This window comes from Pleurodeles waltl, chromosome 12 (genome assembly GCF_031143425.1).
Source record: "Pleurodeles waltl isolate 20211129_DDA chromosome 12, aPleWal1.hap1.20221129, whole genome shotgun sequence".
Taxonomy (NCBI): Eukaryota; Metazoa; Chordata; class Amphibia; order Caudata; family Salamandridae; genus Pleurodeles; species Pleurodeles waltl.
In genome coordinates, this window is record NC_090451.1 from 654,800,978 (window position 1) to 654,820,423 (window position 19,446).

General features: G+C 44.7%; 1 protein-coding gene across 2 annotated transcripts in view; it reads right to left on the reverse strand.

The window, feature by feature from the left end:
* Positions 1 to 3,411: 3,411 nt before the first annotated feature.
* Positions 3,412 to 19,446, reverse strand: part of TUFT1 (tuftelin 1) — a 52,566-nt gene continuing 36,531 nt past the window's right edge. For both annotated transcript variants that reach the window (XM_069218328.1, XM_069218327.1), the window contains exons 12-13: positions 11,517 to 11,617; positions 3,412 to 6,812 (exon numbers count right to left, since the gene is read on the reverse strand). In XM_069218328.1, coding sequence (XP_069074429.1) covers positions 6,746 to 6,812; positions 11,517 to 11,617 — 168 coding nt within the window. In that variant the 3' untranslated portion in view covers positions 3,412 to 6,745. The remainder of the gene's footprint in view (positions 6,813 to 11,516; positions 11,618 to 19,446) is intronic.

Genomic DNA, 19,446 nt, shown 5'->3' on the forward strand with positions numbered 1-19,446 from the left:
CATGCCTCTTTTTTCCAGCACCTAAACTTCCTGCTTCTTTCATTGCTGCTTTCGCCCTTTGTCCCTCTGTTTCTTCCTCACTTCTCCATTTCAGCGCCATCTCTCCTTCTCTGCATGGAAGTCTGACAATGAAAGAAAGTCCCGGTCCCCAAAAATAAGTGCCGGTATCAACTCCCTTCAAGCACCGGCACAAGTTAAAAACTAGTTTTAACACTGCAGCCGGTTAGGTGTGATGGTGCAATATTGAGGAAAAACTAAGTCGTTGGTGCACTGACCGGCAGAGGAGGGCCGTCTGTACTACTGGGTGCTTGGTACTTCGGCTTTAACAAAACCGCTCCACGAGTTCTTTCCCTCAAGTGGCGACGAGGATGGAAATAACAGTGGAGGAGGTTGGTCTCAGAGAGGATATTACAGAACAGATCGATAACACAGGCTCATGACAGGTACTCTTGGAGGAAGGTCACAAATAAGAGGCCGATAAGAGGTACTTGGAGACTAGAATGAATTCGGTAATGGAAAGTGTAGTGGAAAACTGACGCAAAGTAAAGTGGTTACGCTGGAGGACCTGAGGTGCAAGTTAAATGTAGTTGTCCCGGGCAGATGTTGGAGCATAAATATTGAGACTGGGGGACTACCATAATGGCCGGAGGTAGAGCTTGCAAAGGGTGTAACAAGGGGAAATAGCATTTTTTTTATTTTTAAATATTTATATCTGCAGAGGAAATGCTTACTGACAATGGGTTAGACATAGGAGGGGGGGAGATCTTTTTGAAGAAGCACAAAATTACCCACAGGTGCATTTCAATCACTCCATGAAGCATTTTCTTCATGTAGTTTCCACCCAAATGTGGACAACTTTCACCTGTTATATTCATGGCTGTGAAAGCCCGAAGTATAAACACCGACCTTAGAAGTATTTCACCTCTGTGTCCTGCCCTAGCACCAGTGGGATACTCAATCACCCTGCTAGCACATTTCCCACTACCCCACCCTCCCATCTCGTTAAGTTAGGGGCACTAGGTTTTCTGTAGTGTTCTGATTTCATGCAGCATTTATTAGTTGGTCTTTCTGACATTAAAAAAAAAAAAATATATATATATATATATATATATATATATACACACACTGCACAAGGGAGTCGGAACACAAAAAAAATACTTTTCTGGAGGCATAACCTGGGGACGGACCTGTTGGTTTTCCTTGGGCACCATGGGTCATGTTATTCCAACTTCTGGCAGCCATCTCGTACGGAACACTAACTAATCAGTGAGTGTGTGTTTGTGTGGATCTGCTCCTGAGCAAAGATTTTTCACAGTTGCCCAAGAACATCCCTAAAATGTGATTGATGCTGCTTTCAAATACTTAATTGAGAAATAAACAGGAGTCTGGATAACGTTAGCTGAAACGGCAGAGCCTTAATGGATTTGCTCTATGTGAAATTGGATGATTTTTTTCTTCAAGTGTAATCGCCCCAAGAACCCTAAAAGAATGTTTGCTCTGTCCCAACAACCTAGCAGGTACTTCTGAAAGAGCTGAAATACAGGCAACATTTCTCTGGGTGATAGAAGTGTTCTGAATGATATAAAAGGTACTTAGTAGTCCCCGCTGTTCAATGGTCAGTTAGCGTAGGTGTCTTCTAAACTGAGACGTGATCAGATTTCCAGAAACAAAATATAATTTCCAACTTCGAGTCTTGCAGCCGTAGCTATACATAAAGCTGTGACAGTCACCGTTGTGTAGTTATGGTCCAGCAGAACTTTCCACTGAGAAGGCATTCTTTATTTTGCCTCAGAGTTTGGTTATCGTAGATGGAGCTGCACCAAATTCGGCATTGGCTTAGCATGCTCAGTTAAGGTCTGGCATGCAGTGTGGTGAAGGGAATGGTCATTTCATGCAGTCCCATGTAGGGTAAAAAAAATTAAGAAGGCAGTGTGTGTCAAAGAAGAGGCCTACGTGGAACAAGTGGAGAACTAAGAGGGCTCCTTATTTGAAGGCCATCACATGTCTGACCGGCTTCCAGGGATTGGAACTCAAGGGATTTGTTGAAGAGCAATATACTCTTATGAGTGTTGATTCCAAGTCAATTAAGAGACATGTCATCGCATTAAGAACAAAATTTCACCATGGTTAGGAGGGGCAGGAGGCTTACCATGACTAACATTTGGCTCAACAGTAAGCCCGCTCATAAACATATACCGAGCAGAGCCTGGGCCAAGATAGATCCCTTTTTATGGGCGAGCACAAAGCGCTCCGTCCCATGCTGTAATCTCTCTTTGGGCTTCCAACCACGCCCATGTCACGTCAGTCACTTTCATTGGTTCGTGAGCTTGCCTTTTAAAATCCGCTTCCTTTCATTTGTGAAGGAATGCAGATGTCATGCCTTTTCCGGTGTTTAGTCCATCTACACAGCACCGGTAAACTACTAAAAACATAAGAGGCTCGATGTTTTCAGCATGGTTTCCGGATTACTTTATCCGTTTATTTTCCATGCAGCATGATCCGCTGCATTTTATATAGCGCGATCGCGCTGTGTTTTTTTTTCTTCTTTTAATTCATTTAATTTGTGTGGCAAGAAAAGTCTAGTTAGGAGTTTACAACGGTAATAGCTCTAACTCGAGCAAATGCGAGACCCGTTGCATTGAAAATGCTTGTTAAAGGTTGGATTCTCTTTCTGCTAAATGTGCATTCTAGGCATAAAAAGAGGTGCGGCTTGTAGCAAGCCCTGGGTTTTGGCCTACCCGGAGATGAGCTAGCATCTCCAGATCAGAGAAAGTTTCAGGTGCGATACTGGACTACCTACTCACTCACCTAAACTCCCGATTCCCTACCTATTCACTCCCCTGGACCCTCGATTCCCTCAAACTAAGCTTGCCTGCTTTGCCTCTAGCTGCTTCATTCATTGTTGTATACTTATGTGGTTGGTTGGGCTTAAACCACTTGGCTTGTTGTATATGTATTCTCATAAAACGATATATTTTTAAAGTGAAGGTTCTAAATGCACTACTAATTCAGCAGTTTCACCTTCGTAACACACTAGCAGACACATCTGTGAAAAATCTAAACGCGTTTGGGACTATGTTCTCTCGTGCCAGATTTAACAACATCGAGTTGTCCTAGCTCGTTAATGCAATGAATAGAAGCACCAAACTGTCCTAACCAGGGCAATACTTTGCTCAAAGTAAAGTTAAATGGAAGCTTATGGACGATGAGAACTGTGTAACACTGGGTGTCAATCCTAAAGGCGTCGGTGGCCGGAGAAACACCCACGGTGGAGAAGAAAAATACGAGCAGTTGAGTTATGCGGTTTGCCCAGAGGCTTCAAAAGGTGGCATCCGGAAAACCATGCAATCAATGCACTGTAGGTATCTAGAGAGACTGACAGATCCAAAAGAAACACACTGTGATAATCACTGCCTTTCATCACATACTTTATTGAAAATAAATCTATTAACAAAAAAAACTACAAAGATACAATTGGTAGTAGAACCAGTGTCAATTGAATCCAATACACCAATAAATTACAAAAATAAATAGTTACAACTTAACTCGCTACAAACCCGAATTATACTGCGCAGATCCTGTGTACACGTCATCCTTGCAATAAGGAGACAGGGTACATTGAGGAAATCATGTTAGGCACTGCAACAAAACAAAAACAACAGGCACATGACCTGAAGCCCTTTAAGTTTAAATATTTGCATATCAGTCAAGGTTCTATAGGTATGGTAAGGCACGCCCTGTAGCGCTGGAGGGCATTGTAGTGTGTACACGCATAGAAGACTGCGTCCACTGAGCAGAATATTGCAGTATAAAAAAATTTAGTGTAAGTAGGAGGCCACGCAAGCCTCCGTGGGCAGAGGTAGGAAGGCAGCTTTTGTCATAAGCCCTCACAAGGTAGGTAAAGCTCTGCTGCATAAGGAACAAACTAGACACCGGAAAGAAGATAATATCACATTCAAGTCCGTTATTTTGTTGCAAACAACTTGGCTTATTCCCCCTCTGGGAAGTCTGGTACCAGCAAAGCAGGCAGGGGCCTGTGACAGATGATGACACGCTTAATTGTTGGACATGCCCCACTTAACACTCTAGAGATTCATATGTGCAGGAAAAGAGAACATGGGCAAAATGCACGTTCAATGACAAATCTGGTTTAACCCAAGTAAGGTATGCAAAGCAATACCTGCCTTGGTTTGTAGCCCTCAGTCACGGGATCACAATTTCTGAAAGTGACCTCACATCTATGAAATTTGTGGGTAATGAACTTTTATACATTTTTCATGATATTCTTAAGTAGACTTCTGCTTATAAAGATTATTTTTTGTAATGCCTTATTGTGCTTGTATGAAGTTTGGGTGCCCATTCAATAGGAGCCAGACAGTGGCGGAACTGCAGATATTAAACGACAATCTGTGACATTATGAAAAACCTTCTCCGTCCTGGCATCAATGGCAGCCGACCATGCATGGGTGCAGTGCATTTGTTGCTTCAAATACGGAGGACAGAAGGTGCCCAATTACAAGCGAAAGAAAGCAGCAAATGCACTGCCAGCCCCAGTATTCCTTCACCTCTTTGAGACACAAAACTATGGGCCATATGTACGAACACATTTTCCCATTGACACAGAATGGGAAAAACCCTTTGCTACATCTGGCCCTACATCCCTTTCCCACTTTCTGTTGGCTGGGAGGGTTGTTGCAGGGATTTACTAGTACCTATATCCACACACTCACCAGGAGTCTGGCTGAGAACACTAAACTCATTTCACATATTTACAAGGCACCACAGATGGACGGTAAACCTCTCTGGAAGGTTGAAAGCAATGCAAATTTGTGCTGAATCGTAAGTTATCAACTACAATGCATGTTTCATGGCAGAACAACAATACGGAGAATATTTCATGGCATGCAAAGGTCTGTAGAAAATGTTTTATTTGGCAGAAGCCTGCATTAAAATTGCCACTGCCCCACTATGGTAAAGTACCCTGAAGATCATCTGGATGCAGAGCAAGCAGACGGGGTTATGACTGCAAGTCATTGAACTCATGCTCTTGAATCTGCCAAATATTCTTCTCTGCCCAGACCTGAGAAATAAGGATAAGAAACGAGGAAAGAGGACACTGGTGCAATGCAACCTCGTTCACCCGACAAAGTTGTAAAGCAGGATGAGATCTGAACATTTAGAATCAATGAAGTAGATGGGAAATGTGATGAATTTCCAAGTTTACGCCTCTTAGCCTGCAGTCTTGCAGAACGATTCATGCCGTTCCCATCAAATCCAACTCTTGGTTCGCCTGGGTACCAGCCCAGGAGAATCCAGCACCTGCTTGGTGACAGGCACCAGGAAAGAAGGCTCCCTTAGGGGCTTTGTTACATCCAATTAGCCTCTTCTTTGCAACGGCTACAAGGTACATCCATAGATCAAGCTTGAATAAACACTGAATGCTAAAGAACTGATTAAGGAATAAGTCAGAACCCTGTTAAAGCAACCAACTGGGGGCATCCTGGCTACTGTTGGAGACTTAGCAGGACATAAATTAGTACATGAAACGCTTGAATTAATCTCAGCCTCTGGTATTACTCTGGGTTCCATCCCAGTCCATCAACGTTTTGCAAACTGTGCTACCAGCAAATCCCACCTGGCCACGAAGAACTTCATCCATCGCTTCTTTCCTTCTCAGAGAGCAAAACAGGTCATTTGGTTCTGCAGCACGTCATGAAGTGGGAGTAACAAACAATCCTGGCTATGCTCATGACCTGTTACTGTGGATTAATATTAATAAATCACAATGTGCTCCAAAACACCAGTGCTCAAGCTCACCGCCCTTCAGGCATTTTTTTAGGTGCATACTCTGGCTCCTGCAACATTCCTATATTTTCTTACTAAAACAAATGTAATTGGTAGGTCTGTCCATAAGCTTAGAGCGCTTTAAAATGTTTTACAGGCACCCCAAGGAAACAATGTTTCAACGTCAATGACAAACCATCCAAACATCCGGAGACTTTGGAAAGGACGATCAGTGCTGCACTCTTCACCCATGCAATGAGTGCTCGGCAGGGCCTACCCAGGAGCACAGAATATAACTAAAGACCTAGCGGTGCAGAAGACTTGGTCCTAACAAGGAGAAAGTATGAAGATATCACATTTCGAAAGAAGTGCTTATGTTAAACTTGATCGGTCACAGCAACAGCCAAGGATGATGACTGTTTGTCAACAGGATAGTCTGATCTCTTTCACAAGTGTAATGATGCTCAGGTGAGCACAAAGTCTGTGATTGTATAATTTTGTATATGGCAAAGTTGCTCTTCTACAGCAATGCTATTAACGGGTCATGCAGTTACCATAGGCATATCATGGGACCAGCCTGTCACTAGTTGACTGCCCCCCTTCTCCCCCCCAGAATTCAGCAGAGAAATATGAAAGGTACTTAGAAGGTCTGCTTCAGAAGGAATCTGGCCAGCAGTCTGCCATACACACAAAAGTACACATACTTCCCACTTTTGCCAGCTCCATGGGTTACGCAAAAAGTGACCACTTTTGAAAAGCCCTTGTCTTCTGAAAAAACGTGTCCTCATCCACGATTGACAATACCAGCAAATTAGTCTTCGGCTGCTGCAGGAAAGGTCTGAACGGGTCCAGCACGCGTCAGGACGGCGGGGAGACTAGAACTAGAATCAGATTTAAGGGGGCCGATAAGAGGACATTTTTCAGTCACAGCTCCTACACCCTTTCTTCAGTCTTTTAGAGCTCATGTTTCCAAAACTCGAATAAGCGGGAGTGGTTTGGGAGGTCCAGGTGGTGTGTACTGCCGTTTACTGCAAAGGCAACAAAAAAAAAAAGAAAGGAAAGATAATTTCGTTTTGGAACCATAATCCTGTTGCATTAAATGATATTCATAGAAATTTACTTCCCATTTTAGGTAATCCCCAATGAAAGAGCTATTTACCAGTGACAGAACTTCAACACTGATCTCCCCCGATAAAGTAGTTGGAAATATTCTTTGCGTAACCAAGTTATTCCCAAAGTCGAAGAATATTCCAAGATCATGAATACTAGGATGGTTCCATCACAAATAAACAGATTTAAAGGAGGCATGACAGTCACGTTCCTCTTATTTTGTAGGAAACTGGTTTAATGAATTAACGTCCTGTGAGCTGCAACGAGTCACATATCTTTAACCAATTCAGTGGTTGACTAAGTGTCCCATCTCACTGGTAACTAGCATGCTATCTGAACCATTTTTTTACTATCTTTGCTCTTTCCTTATGTGTTGTCCAATTTCTCGTGTCTTAGATCATATTGTTGCAGGGCAACACAATAGAGTAAGGACCTTCGGTGAGCAAGGTTAAGTTGCATTGAAGGCGCAAGGTAGCTGTGTGGAAGTCTTCATCTTAGCCGGGCACTGCATCCAACACCACATTTGTGATGTTCAAGGAAACCTTTCTCCCCAACTGTGTTTGTCTCTCTCCCTTGCTTTTTCTGACATCCAAGTGAGCAAATGCAACCCGCCTGGTAAAAAGAAAACTCAACCTTTCAATGTTCTGTCCCTTCCAAAATACTGGAGAGACTCAAAAGGTTCAAAACAATGCACACTTTTTTTATTTTATTGTTTAGCCAAACTAAAAAGACTCAATAGCTTATGTGCCAAAACTGCAGTGGTTCACTACACATTAAAATAACCTTTAAAATTCCCTTCACCTACAAATGCATACATCACATTTTCCTCCTATCACTTCCCTTCAACAAAAATACTCAATGTCTTCAACAGCCCTCTGCAATCAGAAAACCTCCTAAAACTCTAAACTCCCAGTCAATAGTATTCTTTTAACTCAATGTCGCCACTTGTCACAAAATAGAAGCTAACCCAACCCCATTTCTCCACCAAACTCCATAAATGACAAAATTACTTACCTTTGGTAACGCCCTTTATGTTGGATATTCTGTGATTACTCACCTTAGAATACTTCACAGGCGCCAGCCTGGATTTGCTAATTTTCTCCAGCAATGCTCCCCACGTCAACTGCAGAGGTAGATAATGCAGATTTGGGAAAAGAACTTTGCCCTGCTGCTGAGACAGAAGATGCTCCTGAAGTGTAGCCTGCTCGGAGGGCAGATGACCGTGCCCAGAAGCAGCAGAGTCCGTCAGCACAAAGCTTTCTGGCACAAGACCCAGGATGACAGCGGCAAGCCAGTCTTCAACCCCCAGTCAGAGGTAAGGGAATACTGGGATCCCTGTACTGTGAAGGTGGGCAGCAACCATCACGTTTGTTAACACTAGAGGGGAACTGGGGAGACTGAAGGGGAGAACAGCAAATGGAAAGCTCTTCTGTTCTACCTGAACTGCAAGTAAGGTCAATAGGACTTGAGGATGAGCATGTGAAATACGCACCCTACAGGTCCAAGGATCCCATCCAGTCCCAGATCAGAAAGCATCTGGGCTAGCATGAGCATTTTGAGTTTGTCATTCCACAGGAAGGCATTCAGGAGTCAAAGCTCCAAAACACGGGAAAGACCCAAGTCCTTCTACGGCACAAGGAAATAAGAGAAGCAAGCCTCTTCTTTGCTGGTCCAGAACTCCTAGTAGCACTTTTGGAGAGTAACACTAGCACCTCTTGTAGCAAAATGGACAGGTGCTCTTCTGACATGATCTCTTATGTGGGGGGAAGAGAGGAAGTGCTGCATCTTGTCCACCACAGGGTGGGTGTGTGCCACTAAAGGCAAACTAAAGCGGCTTGGTGGCTGTTGCGAAGGCGATGAGGACTGGGAAGACTGGTGCTGATACTGACCTGTGCACTGCCAGTCAAGCACAGGTCCCCGGTCTCGAAAGGAATGGGGTGACTGCTTCACAGGTTAGGGAGACTTTTGATGCCTATACGCCAGCTCTCTAGAGTAGCCTGTGAATTTTCTCTAGAGTAGCCTCTGAATTTTCTAAATTGAAACAGGAGCTGCTTGGCAGGGGTCATCAGACCAAGGTAGAGTGCCATATCTCTAAAGCAGTCCAAGCCAGAATCTTTTTTTTTTTCCACTGAAAAGATGTAAGATATGTACAAGCATATCCATGAGAGAGGCTTGCACATCTCCAGTAAATCCTGTGGAATACACACATACGTACAGACATCCGTAGAGAACAGTATTGGTGCCAATCACCCTCCTCTGGCATTCAGCAGTATCCAGACCAGCATGAATCACATATTTGGCAATGTTTTGTCTGAGCCAGAGATGCCCTAACGTCTTCCAGTAGCACACTGCAAGATTTCACTGACAACGTCCCAGAGTGTATGTCTGTAGCGACCTAATAAATAAACAGCATTAAATGATCGCAAATGCCTGGTTAGGAGAAGAAAATATGTTTTCCACACACCAGTCCTCTTATTATCCGCAGGTGCTTTGGGGAAGGAATTGGGGTTCACCTTGCTTGTTGCAGCCAGAACCACCAGGCTCTTTGGAGTAGGATGTTTAATGACCAATGGCATGATTTAGAACTTGGAGGACAAGTTACTCCTTCACACCGGTGACAGATGTCCCGTCCCCTGAAATCTAAATCCCATTACATCCAATGGGATTTAGATTTCAGCGAACAGGATATCAGTCACCCCTGTGACAGAGTAACCCGTCTGCAACGTTCTAAATTGGGCCAAAAATCAGGACTGGCATGAGGTTTTCTGTGACACCTGGCAACCTGCCTAATCACTGGTGGACAGGAACAGGGCTATGACCAAGTGCCCATCCAGATAATGGGGAAAGCCTTGTTAAAAGGAAGTAGAGTGTCAAGACAAGGCTGACAGAGGCTGCAACTTAATGGAGCTTCAAATTCACGACACCCACAGCCATTGGACCACTTCTGAAAATGATGCACTCTTCAATTGGTGGCCCAAGCAGAGTTTTAAACCTTGTTTCAGATGAGGCATCAAGCCCTCTGGCCTCTCAAGTCCAAGTAAACATTATTATAGCCTTAGAACCCGCCGTAGCGGGCTCTACCGGCTATTAAAGGCCCGCTCCCACGTTAAATGCCCGAGCCGAAGGCGAGGGCATTTAACAAGGGAAAGGGCCTTTAATAGCCAGTAGAGCCCACTACGGAGGGTTCTAAGGCTATTAGAACATTCTGCCACTCAGGGCAGAATGTTCTATTAAATAAAACAAATTGCTCACGGAGCCCGTGGGGATTAAAATCCCCTCGGGCTCAAGCGAACATTGGAATGTTGGCGCTGCGGGCTTTTACCGGCGACTAAAAGCCCGCAGCACTCCATTGTTTTCAATGGAGCTGCCAACGTTACAATGTTCTAATATCTGTTTCGTAAGGATGGTGAAAACCATCAGCCTTCCCACCACCACCACCACCACCTCCCTCTCAAAGTGTACCTTGTTCAATGTCAGAGCCAAAAAAAATAATGGAGCCTCTGCTGACACATCTTCTCCAGTAGACACTGGTTCCTAGTGAGGCTGTATAACCACCATTTGCACTTCTATAATGTTGGAGAGCCACATCAATTGAGCTCAGGCTAAAGTTGGTTTGGTTTCAAACATCAGAATCAGCACTGGACCCTCTTCTGGCACTAGTGGCGCCAGTGCTAGTACAGAAAAAGAAGGGCTTGGAGCCCTAGGGATGTCTGCACAGGAGTGAGTATGGAGCAGGTCCCAAGAGGCCAGATGGCCTGGGAGATGGATCTGCAAGTGGTAAGCAGACTGGAGGCCTCTGCAGCTCCTTGGGGCCCCAATGGCACCCCAGGCGGAGGACGTATACCCAAATTCTGCAACAATGCGTCCTTGAAGGCATCAATCTGATGCGGCATGAGTAATGGCCCAGGAATCTCTGGGAGCACCGAAATCAGTTGGGAAAATCGGCTCCATGACTGGGGACCCAGAGGAAGACAATGACATTGTGAAGCCCTCGTACTTTCCTTCAGATACACAGTGGCCAGCTGAAGTAGAGTCCTGCTTTGTTTTTTTGTTTGCATTTGGACTTCAATATGGACCTACTAGAGAAGTTAAAAAGTGAAGAAGACCTCTTGCTGGAAATGCCTCGGGAACCCATAGCTTTTAATGTTCAACAAGCGTTAGTTTTGCAACTTGTCCCGTATCACCTTTAGTGTATGAGGGCACATTTGATGCATGACTTCGAGCTGTGTCCACAGCCTAAACATCACAGACCCACCTCACGCAGGTCCAGGACTGGCATCTGCTTGCTACAGTCACAACATAGTTTGCAACCTGCTGTTCTAGGAGAGGACAGTATGGAGCTACACAGCAACACCTTGCGCAGAAGCACTGATTTACAGATCCAGGCTGACGCCTGGGAAGTAGTTTAAGGTGAGGAATCTGTGTTTAAAAGTATCAATGAGAAATTATACTTCTAACATCCTAAAGTCAGCAGAACCACTATTATGGAAATATGTAGAACAGCAAAGAATACCAAGTAGGCAGGCTTCAGGACTCTTGTGCTCATCCATCCCGTACGCTGCTCAATCAATACAACAACACTGTTGGTGACCAAGTACGACCTGCAGGCAATGTCAACTTACCCATTCTGAAGGTCTGGCTTGGAGTAGGTTTTAGAGGCATATGTGCTGTGACCTGCTTGTCTCCCCAGGAGGTGATCTATGCGGTCATGCATCTCTAGATTCTGCAAAGCAACACAAATATTATTTGCATCAGGATCCAAAAAAGGGTGGAGTCAGATGTGAAAATACCAGCTTTGGTAGAAAGGGGTTAACAGTAAGAGAACATTATATTTCTAAATTACATGCCATCCCTGGTATTAATTTACAGCTGCCTGCAGCATGGCCCTACCACCCAGCTCCCAGAGTGCGTACTTCCAAATGCAAAGAGTCCACCGGTTCCTGGTTCCCATCACTGCTTTATTCAAACAGCCTACTACGAAACTATTAGCAACAAGCTATTTTTCAACAAAATGATAAAGCATCTGAAGGAAAGACCAATCAAATGTTCTTAGCCCTGGTTATCTGTTAAACAGTTTTGTCACAATTTTAAGGCATGGTCAGGAAAAAAGGTTGTAGGTGTCTTTAGGTAATCTATGGCCCCATGTTCAAAACACTGAATTTCTACTTAAGACAGCTTGGGGTTGTAAAAGAAACTGCCCACCTAAGATTATATATTTCCTGCACGCTTTGAGGCTGAGACAAAAGCAGTTTAAAAAAAAAAAAAATCAACATTCCTGTAATTTTCATTTACAAACGAGAGAGCATTTTTCTAGTAGATTCAGAATTCTACTATTATTTGTTAACTAAAAAGTATTTTAAAAGTGACGGACATCACTAATGCGTTGTCTTCTCAGCCCTGGTGCATAAATATATGTTTGAAAGTGGGACTCTTAATTCCTGTTCCACAAAACCATGTGTAGAGTTCTAAAAGAGATGTGGGTACTTACAAAAGCTCAAATCTAAACACATCTAAACTTCATGGAGATCCAGATAACTGCCCTCCTGAACTTTTCCCCTTTTCACGGTGCTCAGCTGTGTTTCTCTACTGCCCATGTGCTGTTACCCCGTCGTTGCTGTCCCAGAGGTAGAAGTGAAGGAAATGCCCCTGGTCTATTCCTAGGACAGAAGGCAAAGTGCTGACAAGAAGCAGGGGTAAAGTCTGAACAGAGGAATAAAGCAAGGGAGGGTGCGAATGTGCTGTTTTCAAGGATCACTCAACTCTTCAGCCTCAAGTGCTTTTGCAGTGGACACCAAGGGCCACGTTACAACCAATGAAGGATCATGAGAAGAGTAATTTTGTACTATGAGTACTGAGAGCTTTGGGTACAGGAATACTGGATGTTAAGAATTAGCTCTTGAGAACCGGGGACAATGTGTGGAAATGAAAATGTCACTTACCCAGTGTACATCTGTTCGTGGCATCAGTCGCTGAGATTCACATGGTATGCATTAGCTCGCCATCTGGTGTTGGGTCGGAGTGTTACAAGTTGTTTTTCTTCGAAGAAGTGTTTTCGAGTCACGGGACCGAGTGACTCCTCCTTCTGTGCTCATTGCGCATGGGCGTCGACTCCATCTTCGATTGTTTTCCCCGCAGAGGGTGAGGTAGGAGTTGTACTATAGTAATAGTGCCCGCGCAATGAAATGTGTAAGTATGTACGTATTAAAGGTTTAAATAATATATATACAAATGTACAAAATTGAAGGTAACTTCTGAACTGCTACAGGCTTCCGGGGAGGTGGGTGGGCCCATGTGAATCTCAGCGACTGATGCCACGAACAGATGTACACTGGGTAAGTGACATTTTCAGTTCGATGGCATCTGTCGCTGTAGATACACATGGTATGCATAGACTAGTAAGCAGTTATTTCCCCATAAGCGGTGGTTTAGCCTGTAGGAGTAGAAGTTGTCTGAAATAGAGTTCTTAATACAGCTTGACCTACTGTAGCTTGTTGTGCGGATAGCACATCTATACAGTAGTGTTTGGTGAATGTGTGAGGCGTAGACCAAGTGGCTGCCTTACATATTTCCTGCATTGGGATGTTTCCTAAAAAGGCCATTGAAGCACCTTTTTTCCTTGTTGAATGTGCCCTGGGAGTAATGGGCAGTTGTCTTTTTGCTTTAAGGTAGCAGATTTGGATGCATTTAACTATCCATCTGGCTATACCTTGTTTTGATATTGGGTTACCTGCATGAGGTTTTTGGAATGCAATAAATAGCTGTTTAGTCTTTCTGATGTTTTTTGTTCTGTCAATGTAGTACATTAATGCTCTTTTGACATCTAATGTATGTAGTGCTCTTTCAGCCACAGAATCTGGCTGTGGGAAAAAAACTGGTAGTTCTACCGTTTGATTTAGATGGAATGGTGAAATAACTTTTGGTAAAAATTTTGGATTAGGTCGTAGGACGACCTTATTTTTATGTATTTGTATAAAAGGTTCTTGTGTTGTGAACGCTTGAATTTCACTTACTCTTCTTAGAGATGTAATGGCGATGAGAAAGGCAACTTTCCAGGTTAGGAATTGTATTCCGCAAGAGTGCATGGGTTCGAAAGGTGGGCCCATGAGTCTTGTTAGGACCACGTTTAGGTTCCATGAAGGAACAGGTGGTGTTCTTGGTGGTATAATTCTTTTAAGCCCTTCTATGAATGCTTTGATGACTGGTATCCTATACAAGGAAGTTGAATAGGTAGTTTGCAGGTATGCAGATATTGCTGCAAGGTGTATTTTAATAGAAGAGAAGGCTAGCTTTGCTTTTTGTAAATGGAGCAAGTAATTTACTATGTGTTTTGGAGTTGCGTCTAGTGGTTGTATCTGATTATGATGGCAGTACCAAACAAATCTTTTCCACTTACTTGCGTAGCAGTGTCTAGTGGGTGGCCTTCTGGCCTGCTTTATGACTTCCATACACTCTTGGCTAAGTTGTAAGTGTCCGAATTCTAGGATTTCAGGAGCCAGATTGCTAGATTCAGCGATGCTGGGTCCGGGTGTCTGATCTGTTGGTTGTGTTGCGTTAACAGATCTGGTTTGTTGGGCAGTTTGATGTGGGGTACTACAGACAGATCTAGCAGTGTTGTGTACCAGGGTTGTCTTGCCCACGTTGGTGCTATTAAAATGAGTTTGAGTTTGTTTTGACTCAATTTGTTTACTAGGTAAGGAAGGAGAGGGAGAGGAGGAAAAGCGTAAGCAAATATTCCTGACCAGTTCATCCATAGGGCATTGCCTTGGGATTGCTTGTGTGGGTATCTGGACGCGAAGTTTTGGCATTTTGCGTTCTCTTTTGTTGCAAATAAGTCTATTTGAGGTGTTCCCCAGAGTGTGAAGTAGGTGTTCAGAATCTGTGGGTGGATTTCCCCTTCGTGGACTTGCTGGTGATCTCGGGAGAGATTGTCTGCCAGTTGATTCTGGATCCCCGGAATAAACTGTGCTATTAGACCAATTTGATGGTGGATTGCCCACTTCCATATTTTTTGAGCTAACAAGCTTAACTGCGTTGAATGTGTTCCTCCTTGTTTGTTTAGATAATACATCGTTGTCATGTTGTCTGTTTTGACAAGGATGTATTTGTGGGTTATGATTGGTTGGAAAGCTTTTAGTGCTTGAAAAACTGCTAATAATTCTAGATGATTTATATGCAGTTTTGTTTGATGTATGTTCCATTGTCCTCTTATGTTGTGTTGATTGAGATGTGCTCCCCACCCTGTCATGGAAGCATCTGTTGTTATTACGTACTGTGGCACTGGGTCTTGGAAAGGCCGCCCTTTGTTTAAATTTATACTGTTCCACCATAGAAGCGAGAGGTAAGTTTGGCGGTCTAGCAACACCAGATCTAGAAGGTGACCCTGTGCTTGAGACCACTGTGAGGCTAGGCACTGTTGTAAGGGCCTCATGTGCAGTCTTGCGTTTGGGACAATGGCTATGCATGAGGACATCATGCCTAGGAGCTGTAGTATTCTTCTTGCTTGTATTGTTTGATTTGGAGACATGTGTTGAATGACTCTGTTGAAATTGTGAATTCTTTGAGGAGTTGGCGTTGCTACTCCTTTTGTCGTGTCTATTATGGCTCCTAGATATTGCTGTACTTTGCTTGGCTGAATGTTGGATTTTGCAAAGTTGACGGTGAACCCTAGTTTGTAGAGGGTTTGTATGACTTGATTTGTGTGGTTTGAGCATTGTGTGAGCGAACTGGTTTTGATCAGCCAGTCGTCTAGATACGGGAATACATGTATTTGCTGCCTTCTGATGTGTGCAGCGACTACTGCTAGGCATTTTGTGAATACTCTTGGAGCGGTTGTTAAACCAAAAGGCAATACTTTGAATTGGTAATGTATTCCTTTGAATACAAACCTTAGATATTTCCTGTGTGATTGATGTATTGGTATATGGAAATATGCGTCTTTGAGGTCTAGGGTTGTCATGTAGTTGTGTTTTTTGAGCAATGGTAACACTTCTTGTAGTGTGACCATGTGAAAGTGGTCTGATTTGATGAATGTGTTTACTACTCTGAGGTCTAGAATTGGTCTCAGTGTTTCGTCCTTTTTTGGTATCAAGAAGTACAGTGAATAAACTCCTGTGTTTATTTGTGTGCTTGGTACTAATTCTATTGCATTTTTTTGCAGTAGTGCTTGAACTTCTATCTCTAGAAGCTGTGAATGGTGTTTTGATAAATTTTGTGATTTTGGTGGTATGTCTGGAGGGAATTGCAGGAATTCTATGCAATAACCATGTTGGATAATTGCTAGGACCCATGTGTCTGTAGTTATTTTGTCCCATGCTTCGTAATATTGACCTATCCTTCCCCCCACTGGTGTTGTGTGGGGGGGGGGGTGAGTGACGTGTGAGTCACTGCTTGTTGGTAGTGGTTTTGGGGCTTTGAAATCTTCCTCTATTCCTAGGGAATTGCCCTCCTCTATACTGGCCCCGAAAACCTCCCCTGTACTGTCCCTGGTAGGTGGACGGTGCGGACTGTGAGGTGCTAGCTTGTGTGGCCTGACCCCGAAACCCTCCTCTAAAAGGTGTTTTGCGGAAGGTGTTATAAGATCCTCTGCTCTGCGGGGAGTAGAGTGCGCCCATGGCCTTAGCAGTGTCAGTGTCCTTTTTGAGCTTTTCTATGGCTGTGTCGACCTCCGGACCGAACAGAAGTTTTTCGTTTACTGGCATGTTAAGTACTGCCTGCTGAATTTCTGGCTTGAATCCAGACGTTCTGAGCCATGCGTGCCTACGGATGGTAACCAACGTATTAATGGTCCTTGCGGCCGTGTCTGCTGCATCCATAGAGGAGCGTATTTGATTGTTGGAAATGTTTTGACCCTCCTCAACAACCTGTTTTGCTCTTTTTTGCAGATCTTTTGGGAGATGTTGAAGGAGATGCTGCATCTCATCCCAGTGGGCTCTGTCGTATCGCGCTAGCAGCGCTTGTGAATTTGCGATGCGCCACTGGTTTGCTGCTTGGACAGCGACCCTCTTCCCGGCTGCATCGAACTTCCTGCTTTCTTTATCTGGGGGAGGTGCATCCCCAGAAGTGTGTGAATTTGCCCGTTTTCTGGCAGCCCCTACCACCACAGAATCTGGTGGCAGCTGAGAGGTGATGAATACAGGGTCCGTAGGAGGCACCTTATACTTTTTGTCCACTCTAGGCGTTACTGCCCTACTTTTAACTGGCTCCTTGAAGATCTCCTTTGCATGGCGTAGCATGCCTGGGAGTATCGGCAGGCTTTGGTAGGAGCTGTGGGTGGAGGAGAGGGTGTTAAATAAAAAGTCATCCTCTACTTGTTCAGAGTGTAGTTCCACATTATGGAACAGTGCTGCTCTAGCCACCACTTGTGAATAGGCTGTGCTGTCTTCCGGTGGTGATGGCCTAGTTGGGTATGTGTCTGGGCTGTTATCAGACACTGGTGCGTCGTACAAGTCCCACGCGTCCTGATCTTGGTCATCGTGGCTCATGGCGGTGTGAGCTGGCGAATGTGACGGGGTGTAAGTTGGCGAAGCCGGAGTTACAGGTGGAGGCGAGGGAGGAGGTGTTACCTTTTGTGCTGTTTGTTGCTGAGGAGTAAACTGAAGCGTTCTCTTTCTTTTGACAGGTGGAAGGGTACTGATCTTCCCAGTCCCCTGCTGAATAAAGATACGCTTTTGCGTGTGATCCACGTCAGTGGATTGCAGTTCTTGTTCGAATCTGTGTTTCTTCATTTGTGAAGACATAGAATGCTCTTCAGTATAGGAGCCTGAAGCAGGGTCTGATGTTGCTTTTTTCGGCTCCGAAAACCCTGTTGATTGTTTTTTCGGCTCCGAGGTAACCCTCCTCTTTTTCTGTGCCGAAAATTCTTGGCCTCTATGGTCTTCGGCGCCACTGTCTCGGCGTCGATCCGTGTCGACACCGAACTCTCGGTGTCGATGCTTCTCTTTAGCACTCTCTCGGTCCCGAGGAGGCTGCGTGCCGGTGTCTCGACCGAAGTCGGACGATCTCGACACTGAATGGGCCTTTTTCGGTGCCGATTGTTGGTCACCGGGAATTTGGGTTGAGCCATGGCCGGTTGGCAGTGGCGTCCCCTGGGCCTTCTTTCCTTTTTTAAGTTCTGATCTCGACGTCTTACTCACAGTTTTTGTAGAGTCGAGTTCGTCAGAGTCTGAATCCTGGATGGAAAAGGATTCCTCCTGTTCCTCTTCTGTCTCGAACTGTCGATGCTCCTTTGGCGTGGACGCCATCTGCAGTCTTCTCGCTCGACGGTCGCGCAGAGTTTTTCGGGACCGGAACGCCCGACAGGCCTCACAGGATTCTTCGCTGTGCTCGGGTGACAGGCACAGGTTACAGACCGAGTGTTGGTCCGTATAAGGATATTTGTTGTGGCATTCAGGGCAGAATCGAAACGGGGTCCGTTCCATCGGCGATGTTCTCCACGCGGTCGGGCCGACTAGGCCCCGACGGTGTGCCGAAATCTACCCCGAAGGGCACCGAAGCGCTTCGATGTTCAATGCGTCGTCGTATGTGTGTATCTCGAACCGGATCGCAACGATACCGTCGAAAATATTCCGTTTTCAGCTATCTTTCCGTTCCGAGACTCGGAGCGACAGGAACACGTCCGAACCCGATGGCGGAAAGAAAACAATCGAAGATGGAGTCGACGCCCATGCGCAATGAGCACAGAAGGAGGAGTCACTCGGTCCCGTGACTCGAAAACACTTCTTCGAAGAAAAACAACTTGTAACACTCCGACCCAACACCAGATGGCGAGCTAATGCATACCATGTGTATCTACAGCGACAGATGCCATCGAACACTGTTTTCTCTCCGACTCCTGTATGTTTTGATACTGTCAGGCAGTTTCCCTCAATCACATATCGCCTCCCTCAGTGGAGGTGAAATTATGAAGCATGAGAAGTTCCCATATTACTCTAATTCCTGATTCAGCTGGTAGCTCCTGTAACTAGCCTCTTCTGAAGAAAGGGCCAACTTGTGATGGGAATGCATGTTATGTGGCGAGGGGAAGAGTGAGGAAGAGAGTAGGAGGGAGAGAGGGCGAGTGGAGACAGGATAGATAGGAGGGAGAGAAGGTGGGAGAGAGCGCGAGAGAAGGAGAGGGCAAGCTTAGGAGGACAAAAGGATATTGCCCTGCACAAAGCCATTGTAACGTGAGATCTGCGGGGCAGTAAGCAGTGCTCTTGCCAGGTCAATTTCTTCCAACCAACATGAAATATGAACATTACACTGCAGTTATAAAGGTCTGAATATGCGCCGATTAGTACAGCCTATCCAAATGGTTTTATTTGGGCACACTTATTTTCGCTTCCACTGCGTGTTTATTACGTTTTATTGCACAAAGTGCAGAGATATAAAAACCCATATATCTTAAGGACCTGTAAAATATGCGGAATGGGGATGTAATTATCGTAATGGCATCCCTCAAACCACTCCGGAGATCTTCAACTTTGTCAGCAATATTTGCATTATGCGGCTTGAAGGGGCAAATTATGTGGCAATATTATCTAAGTTATGCATCAAGAAATGGAAATTATGTGG